Consider the following 9732-nt stretch of genomic DNA (forward strand, 5'->3'; position numbering starts at 1 on the left):
ACACCTGTACTTGTATGTTTATTGCAGCACCATTCACAATAGCAAAAACATCTGGAGCCAACCTAGATGCCCATTGAAGGTGTGCTGGATAAAGAAAATGTGCTACATATGCATACACAACGGAATACTGCGCAGCCTTATAGCCTTTTGTTCATGAACAAAATCATGTCCTTTGCAGCAAGTGAATTATCTCAGAAACAAAAAACTGAATACTGCATGTCTCATAAGTTGGCACTAAACGTTGGGCACACATGGATACAAAGGACAGGAACACAAATACTGGACACTGCTAAAGGAGGGAGGGATTGAGGGAGGGAGTGTAAGGGACACAAAAGAACCCATTGGGTACCATGTCCACTACTAACGGAGAAGGGCTCTTCAGAGTCCCAAACCTCACCTTCACACAATATTTTTACATAATCAATCCTCACATATACACCATGATTCTAACATTTTAAAAAGAATTTTTAAAAGAAGGGATTTTTAAAAAAAAAAGGAAAACCAGGTGTTGGTCAATATTTTGCTTCCTAATCTTGATTCATTGTTGAATAGTACAAATTATAAATGTGATTAAAATTGTAAGAATCTAGTGAAAATCTTTTTGGCTTTCTGGAAAAGCCTAGAATTAAGAGTTTTTTCCCCCTACTCTGAAGTACACTATAAAGACAAAAAATGTTCATGGGGGTTTTTTAAATGAAGGCTAAGATGAAAACATTTCCTCACAACATTGGTGTCAATAAGAAGTTATTTCTGTGCTAGTAGCTTACTTACTAAGTCGTGTATCTTAATGACATGTTACAGTTACTTTAATGGGATCAATATATGAGTTTTAATGTGGAAGACAAGATAACATAATTTCTAAAGATTAAACTGTAGTAGATGGCTTGATGGTCAGGTTTGACTCTTTTGCAGCACTTGATAATTTTGATAATTTGTTTAGAGAAAGAAATTAATGACACACTAGTGGATATATTAACAAAAAAGTGTATGTGCATAACAATATAATTTGAAGAAATATTTTCCAAGTCCAAGTGTAACTAAAGAATGTTTATCACTGTTTCCTAAACTGAAGCATTTAGCTGTTAGCTTTTCTGAGGTTCACTGAATTTGCTTCAGTGCTTAAAGTGCTATTTAAGTAAGGTAAAGAAACATTGGTAAAATATTGTGGTAGAAAATTATTGTTATTGTTTGTAATTAGAATATATTCATCTTTGGGCAACCCTTTCAGGTCCCTCCTACTGTGGGAGCTTTTCTGTTCACTCAATAAATCTTGCTTTCTCACTTAAAAAAAAAGAATATACTCATCTTTTACTAAACATTTTTTTAGATATTCTATTTTACCTGAATTTATTGGTCCATATATAAGCTAAATAGTCATTAAAGCTATGGATGATTTAAATAACTTTTAAATAAAAGTTCAATAGGAAATAGAAAGTTTTATCAACACTAATAAAGAGTTAAAAGGCCATGGCTTCTATTTGGTAAGACCGGAGTTCAGTTGGTTTCAGCATTTACCCACTAACAACGTATGTGACCTGGATAGGATATTTAAGTTTTCTGAGATTTCCTTCCTCCCCTCCCCTTCCCTCCCTTCTTTTCTCTTTCCTTTCTTCCCTCCCTCCCTCCCTCCCTTCCATTTTTGAGTCAGGGTCCCACTCTGTCACCCAGGCTGGAGCACAGTGACATGATTACAATTCACCATAGCCTCTATGTCCTGGGCCCAGGTGATCCTTCTGCTTTAGCCTTTCAAGTAGCTGGGACCACTTGAAAGGGATACATTACCACACCCAGCTAATTTGCTGGTTGTTGTTGTTGTTTTTGTAGTTGTTTTTGTAGAGACGAGGTCTCGCTGTGTTGACTAGACCAGTCTTGAACTCCTGGGCTCAAGCAGTCCTTCCTATTCTTCCTCCCAAAATTATTGGGATTACAGGTGTGAGCCACCACATCTGGCCTATTTTAAATGGAGATAATACTACTTGTCTTAGTCTGTTTTGTGCTGCTATAATAGAATACCAGACTGGGTAATGTATAACGAACAAAAATTTATCAGCTCATGGTTCTGGAGGTTGGGAACCAAGATAGAGGGTCTAGCATCTGACAAGGGCCTTCTTGCTGGATCATCCCTTGGCAGAAGAATAAAAAGAGGGCAAAAGAAAAAGAGGAAAGTGGGACTGAACTCCTCCTTTTGTGAGGAACTCAGTTCTGTGATAACAGCACACTTATGACGGTAGAGCCCTCATGTCCTAATCACCTTTTTAAGGTCTCATCTCAACACTGTTCGTTGAGGATTACATTTCCAGCCCATGCTTTCTGGGGGACACATTCAAGTTCTAGCACTACCTAAGTCATAGAATTGTTTAAGGATTAAATGAGATAAAGAAAAATACTTAGCACTATATCTGGGAAATTATATTCAGTGAAAAGAAATATATTAATACCATCAATGCATGTGATAATATATATTTTTAATGTTACACATAATGAAAAAGCATGAGGACTAGAACTCTGATCCATATTAAGCTTATTCTCAGGTTATCTTTGATCTGCATAGTACCACATTATTTATTTATATCACACATATTTAACTAAAACTTAACTATTATTTATAGACAAAGACTGGGTGAAACTGACAGATTACACTGAGATCTCATAACAGCCTTGATGTCAACTAAAGACTGCAGGTCTTTGTCATTTGTCTTGTTGCCAGGCTATGTATACTTGTTGAGGACATTTCTGAATGTAAATGCAGATCCTTACTTCTGTAGTTTGATCTGTTGTCAACCCAGTGTTCAGCTATTTGATGTAGTTCTGAATTCTGTCATTTTGAGGTAATTGTTCATATTTATGTCAGATATATATTGTCAGTTTATTTTATGTCATATATTTGATATCTATATTAGAAGATAAATATTTATTTATTGTAGATACAGGATCTTGCCGTGTTGCCCAGGCTGAACTTCTGGCCTCAAAAGATCCTTCTACCTCAGCCTTCTAAAATGCTAGATTAAAAATTAGCCAGGTGTGATAGCGCGCACCTGTAGTTCCAGCTACTCGGAAGGCTGAGGCAGAAGGATCGCTGGAGCCCAGCAGGTCAAGGCTGTGGTGGCCGGGAGCAGCCGCTGCACTCCAGTCTGGGTGACAGCGTGAGACTTCAACTAAAAAAAATTAAAAAATAAAAAATAAATAAACTGCTAGATTATAGGCATGAACTATTATACTAGTCCAAAATTAGATACATATTTATAAAATTTTAGAACTACTGGTGAATTTAGAAGTCTAGTACACCATTTTTCCAAACCTCTATTCATGTTCCATTTTTGACTATGAAATCAATTTTTTGTGTTGTAATTTACATTAAAATTAATGAAATAGGCTAGAAAGCGTCAGGGGACACTGTGTTATGACAAGTTATCTTATGAATCTTTTAATTACAAGCACAAACACACACGTTAGTTGTACTGAATCATTTTTCTTACTATGAATCACTGTCAGAAGGTTTGAATGTCACTGAATTAGTCAACTTATAAAATGGGGACGTACGTCCAGGAAAAGTAAACTACTTGCCCAAGGCCATGTCTGTGCTTATAGTGCCTTAACATAAAACATGATTGGTTACATTCCAAATCTTTCTAGTTTCTTTTGTAGTTGAAAATAATGATGAAATTGTCAAGAGATGTATGATTACAGAAAACCTTATGGTTTATTTAACATTAGAGTCCTCATTCTAGGGTAACATTTACTCATTCAACAGTATTCTGTTTGATATAGTTGATACCGTTAAAAATCTTATCTACAATTTAGTATATTCTACCTTGTTTACAAAAAGCATCATTAACTTTGTCATATATTTGTCAGCCTAATAATCTTCTCAGAAAGTAAAAAGAGGTTATCTTGACATGACCTTATTAGTAATTCTGGTTCTTGTTTTTATTTTATTTTTTTACTTTTTTTATTTTTTTATTTTTTTTTTATCCTTAGAAACAAGTTTATTTTCCGCCAACCTTATTTCCGTGTTGCTTAAGAGCCTGTGTTGCTTAAGAGGTTAAGACCACTCAGTGGTTGTCCCTACCCATTCAGTGGCCTGAGCAGTGGGAGCTGCAGACCAGTCTTCTGTGGCAGGCTGAGCACTCCAGTCTTCAGTAGGAAACTGCTGAATTGGCACAGAGGGCACCTGCACACCTTCAGACCAGTCTGCAACCTCAGGCTGAGTAGCAGTGAACTCAGGAGCTGGAGCAGTCCATTCACCCTGAAATTCTTCTTTGGTCACAGCTTTTTCAGCAGCAGCCTGCTCTTCCTTTTCAATCTCTTCAGGATCTCTGTAGAAGTAGAGATCAGGCATAACCTCCCACAGGTGTTCACGGGAGATGGTGCCACGCATGCGCAGAACTTCTCGAGCCAGCATCCACCACATCGGACCCACTGAGTGAGCTCCCTTATTGTTGCACGGGATGGCAATGTCCGCATAGCGCAGAGGACAGTCTGTGTTACACAGAGCAATGGTGGGCAGGTTAACATAAGATGCCTCTGTGAGAGGCTGGTGGTCAGCCCTGGGATCAGTAACTACCAGCAGACGGGGCTCCCGGAAGGCTGCCTGGATCTGGTTGGTGAAGGTTCCAGGAGTGAAGCGACCAGCGATAGGAGTGGCTCCAGTGGCGGCAGCAAACTTCAGCACAGCCCGCTGGCCAGTATTCCTGGAAGATATGACACTGACATCAGCAGGGTTTTCAATGGCAACAATGGCACGAGCTGCAAGCAGAAGCTTCTCCCAGGTCCTCTTCAGATTTATAATGTAGATGCCATCACTCTTCCTTTTATAGATGTACTGTTCCATTTGGAAGTCAAGGTTGGTGCCACCTAAGTGGGTGCCTGCTGCAAGGAATTTGAGGACATCCTCCTCCTTCATTTGCAGGACATCAAGGGCTCCGGACATTGTGAAAGTTTCCCTTTAAGTTACGACCAACGCCGTATGGACCCCTCTGCGGGTAGCGCGGAAAGGCTGTTCTTGTTTTTAGAACAAACTGTTTTCTGTGGGCTTTTAAACTTAAGCTTAAAACTTTAGTAACCCTTTCTAGTATTTTCCTGGGGTGAGTAAGCAAATTTGCTAGCTTATAACTTTTAGAATCTTCCCCGCAAATACCTATGTTTAAAATGCAGACTTATTTTCTCGTCTACAGTCCTTATGTCTCTTTTCTCAACTTGAGCTCATTCATCATATCTATGGTGTTCTGTTACTCTTGTCAAGAAGTCTATTTTGGACTTCGGTTCAAAACTTGTTATTGGTGTGTGTATGTGTTACAGGCTTGAATTTTCTGTTAATTTTCTTGCTGTGAGCGTGAGTTTTAAAAGGGGTTGTGGTATCATGTTTAGTTTTTTTTAAACTTCAGTTTCAACATTTCTTGACACTTTTCCTAAGGGTTTTTGCAGTTTTACTCAATTATATGCCAATCTTCTCATCTTTGAAATTTGAGCGTGTGAGAAAACCTTATATAGAGAAAAAGAGACATTCTTTTATAACCCTGTGCTTTATCTTAGTTTTCTTTCTCACTGTACTCATTTATAATTGGGCAGGCAAGACTTTTATCTTTAAAAAGATGAAGTTTAAAAACTTCTGTGCTATATTGCTTCCTGATTTGCCAATCTATCATTTACCAGTTACCATTTATGCCTGAAATGTGACAGGTACTTTGTAAATCTTTCCTCCTGTCATTTATGGGGCTTTCTTTATATCATTTTTTATTATCTAGTCTGCTTAGATTTTTCAGTCTTGTCTACAAAAGCATAACTATGTACCATACTCTTTGCAGTATGTTATGGTGCTAATATAACTATATGCTCTGCTATATTATAATAAGCACTTGGAAGGCACCTACTCCAGTGACTTTCTTGTCTTTCCTTTATTTTATTGATACATAGTAGTTGTATGTATTCATTTTTTTCTTACATACTAGACAGTAATCTAGAATCATTTTATTTCTACCTGAAATATGTCATTTAGAATTTCCTTTAGTGGCATCTTTTGGATGCAGACTCTTTTATCTTGTATCAAAATATCTATACCTTTGTCTTAATTTTTGAAAGGTATTTTCTTGAATATACAATTTTAGGTTATTTCCATCTTATTGAGAATACTCTGTCTTCAGTTTCCTTTTTTTACTGTTGGAAACTCTTGCTCCCTTGAAGGTAATCTGTCATCTATTCCTACCCTTCATCTGCTTTGAAGATTTTTCTCATTGTCTTTGAAAAACTTTTTGTAGGAACTTCTTGAGTCTCCTTTCTCCAAGGAGAATTTGAACTTATATCTTAATGGCATTAGGGTCACTATCGCTTCAGGGCACTTTACATTTATTGTTTGAGGTTTCTTGTACCACTCTGATGATTTGAATTAAGGCTGCAAATCTCTCCAAGGACCGGTCGATGCTTATAACATCTAGGATCTTTTATTTATTTTTCTTTTTTGTTTATTTTTACCCCCTTTCCTTTTCTGCTCAGTGCCAAAGCAACGTCATCACAAATGTGGAGGAAGATTTTGTTTCTGGTTCACTTCATGCCCTAAGAATATCTTTATGGTATCTTGGCTTAATGTTTTGGGGTGTCTTCTTTTAGACTTTCTGTCTTGGGCTAGTTCTAGGTTTAAACTTCTGTATCCATTCTTCTTGAAGCATCAGAACCACTGTTAAGGGTCTCTGAGATCAGCAAATGCTTTTAGGGCAAAAGCTGATTATATGTTCCATTTAGCTTTTGGTTTGATAATTCCTTTTTGTCTTGTCAGCTCCTAGCTTCTTTTGGGAAGATGTTTTATATACCTTGATCAAAATTTTTGTTTTTAGTGGAAAGATAGGTCTAAATAACCTAGGCTGCTAGTTGAAATTAAAATCCATCTAACTTTTTTGTGTGTGCAATTTAAATGTATTGAAGTAGGGTCCAAGCAATTGATAGCCCCCGACTCAGATTAGCAAAGGAGAGGTTTCTTAGTCAAGGCTCTTGCTGTCCAGCAGCCGCTTGCAGGAGACTAGTTCCGAGCAAGGGCCCCGAGCTGCAACACAAGGTTGTCTTATGTAGTTAGATTTACATCCTGGCGGGCTAAAGATAGAACTTGGACCTGAGCCCGCGCGTTCGAGACCCACCTGGGCAACTTGGTGAGACCTCATCTTTACAATAAATCAAAATAATTAGCTGGGTGTGGTAGTTTGCGCCTTTAGTTCCAGCTGCTTGGAAGGCTGAGGCAGAAGGATCGCCGGAGCCCAGCAGGTTGAGGCTGCGGTGGCCAGGAGCAGCCACTGCACTCCAGTCTGGGCAACAGAGTGAGACTCCAACGCAAAAAAAAAAAAAAAAAAAGATAGAACTTGGGACTTCCCAGGGTTCTTATCGCAACATTCTGGAGGAGTGGGCAAGCAAGCAAGTTTACAGAAGCAGATGCAGCTGGCTATGCAGGTGCACCGGATAAGGGTACAATCAGTTGCATAATGTCTGCAGAGAAAGTTTCCAGGAAAGGAGTAATGCCTGCCTCAAGGTTAGAGCTATTCCTGCTTTTTCCCCTTATACTTTTTTTTGTTCTCTTTGTTCCTTCTTACAGTATATATTATATATAGTTATTTTGCCCTTTTCATTTTGATATGTTTATTTGTGTTTTCTCCCTTTCTGTCTTGATGAATTTCATTAGAGGTTGATTAATTTATCTTCTCAGGAAACCAGCTTTACTGATCTTCCCTGTGGTAGGTTTGTTTTTTTATTTCATTAATATCTACTGTTATTTTTATTCCTTCTTTACCTCTGCTTTTTCTTATTATAACTTATTGAAATGGAATTAACCTATGGAATAACCTATTTAAAGACTAAGTTTTAGCTTATTAATTTTTAACCTTTTTTCTAATATAAGCATTTGAAAATATTCCTCTAATTGCTACTATAGTGGTAGCCCATACAGTTTCTTTTCTTATTTTTTTTTTAAGAGATGTCTTGCTATATTGTGCACGCTAGTCTCAAACTCCTGGCCTCAAGCAATCCTCCCACCTCAGCCTTTTGAGTATTTGGAGTTACAGGTACAAGCCACTGTACCCAGCCCACAGTGTTTTTTTGTTTTTGTTTATCTTTAAAGATGTGGGGTACAATTCAGGATTAGGTACATAAGTGGTCATCATAACCACTTGGGCCTCCCTTTGGTCCCTACTTCACCTGGTTTGAGATCAGGTATCCTTACTGATGTTATGATGTCAGGTACCCCCCTCCTTCCCTCCCCTGGCAATATTCCATTACTGCCAATCCCTTTCTTATAGTATTAAGATAAATATTCAGAGTGTGCTTATGAGCGAGAACATGTGGTACTCAGTTCTTTGTTTCTGTGATAGGTCATGGAGTATGATAGACTCTAAATCATCCACGTTGCTGTGAAGTCCATAATTTTGTCCTTTATAACTGTGTAATATTCCATCATGTGTATGTATCACATTTTAAAAAAATCTAGTCCACTTTCAATGGGCAGCATGGTTGCTTCCATTTTTTTGCAATTGTAAATGGTACGGCTATAAACATGTGTGTGGAGGTATCTTTTTTATAGAATGATTTCAGTTCCTTTGGCTATATTCCTGGAAGGGGGATTGCTGGATCATATGGAGGTTCAATTTTTAGATCTTTTAGAAATCATCACACTATTTTCCACAGAGGCTATAATAATTTATATTCCCACCAATACTCTGCATCCTCTCCAGCATCTGTTGTTTTTTGAGTTATTACCAATGGTCATCCTGACTGGAGTTAGGTTGTATCTCAATGTGGTTTTGATTTGCATTTCCTTGATGATTAGTGAGGCTGAGCATTTTTTCCTATAAATGTTGGCTGCTCTTATGTCTTCTTTTAAGAAGTGTCCATTCATCTTTTGCCCACTTTGTAATGGGACTGTTTATTTTTTTCTTTTCGGCACGTTTTAGTTCCTTATAGATCTTGAATGCTAGGCCTTTGCCAGATATACAGTTCCACTTTTTTTTTTTTTTTGAGTTGGAGTCTCACTCTGTCGCCCAGACTGGAGTGCAGTGGCCGCTCCCGGCCACCACAGCCTCGACCTGCCTGCTGGGCTCCGGCAATCCTTCCACCTCAGCTTTCCGAGTAGCCGGAATTACAGGCATGTGCTACCACACCCAGCTGATTTTTTCATTTATTGTAGAGATGAGGTCTCGCTGCCCAGGCGGGTCTTGAACCCGCGGGCTCGGGCAGTCCACTTACCTCAGCCTCCCAAAGGCGCGGGATGACAGGCTGAGCCACCGAGCCCGGCTCCACTTTTTTTTTTTTTTTGAGTTGGAGTCTCACTTTGTTGTCCAGGCTGGAGTGCTGTGGTATACTCACGGCCACCCAAGTGTCAACCTCCTGGGCTCTAGCAATCCTTATGCCTCAGCCTTCCAAGTAGCCAGAACTACAGGTGTGCGCTACCACACAGCTAATTTTTTATTTATTGTAGAGACAAGGTCTCACCAAGTTGCCTGGACAGGTCTCGAAACCCAGGCAATTGACTTGCCTCAGCTTTCCAAGTGCTGAGACTACAGGCTGAGCCACCGAGCCCAAACTCCACATTCTTTTCAATGTGGCATTTTCATTATTATTCATTTCAAAATATTTTGTAAATCTTACTATTATTTTTTCTTTGGTCTGTGAATTATTTGCAAATAAATTCTTTATTATTGATTTATTATATTCCTAACATACAAAACTAATTATCTTGAGTATTTTAGCATAAATACATTA

General features: G+C 38.4%; 1 protein-coding gene across 1 annotated transcript; it reads right to left on the reverse strand.

Annotated features, from left to right (window-relative positions):
* Window positions 1-3971: 3971 nt before the first annotated feature.
* LOC110595237 (40S ribosomal protein SA-like) lies at window positions 3972-9029 on the reverse strand. The gene is made up of 2 exons (XM_021710204.1): window positions 8974-9029; window positions 3972-5001 (listed from the first exon to the last, which is right to left on the reverse strand). The coding sequence occupies exon 2, from the start codon at window positions 4928-4930 to the stop codon at window positions 4043-4045; it is 888 nt and encodes a 295-aa protein (XP_021565879.1). The 5' UTR covers window positions 4931-5001; window positions 8974-9029; the 3' UTR covers window positions 3972-4042.
* Window positions 9030-9732: the final 703 nt, after the last annotated feature.

This window comes from Carlito syrichta, unplaced genomic scaffold (assembly GCF_000164805.1).
Source record: "Carlito syrichta isolate Samal-C Ts95f unplaced genomic scaffold, Tarsius_syrichta-2.0.1 Scaffold288311, whole genome shotgun sequence".
Classification (NCBI taxonomy): domain Eukaryota; kingdom Metazoa; phylum Chordata; class Mammalia; order Primates; family Tarsiidae; genus Carlito; species Carlito syrichta.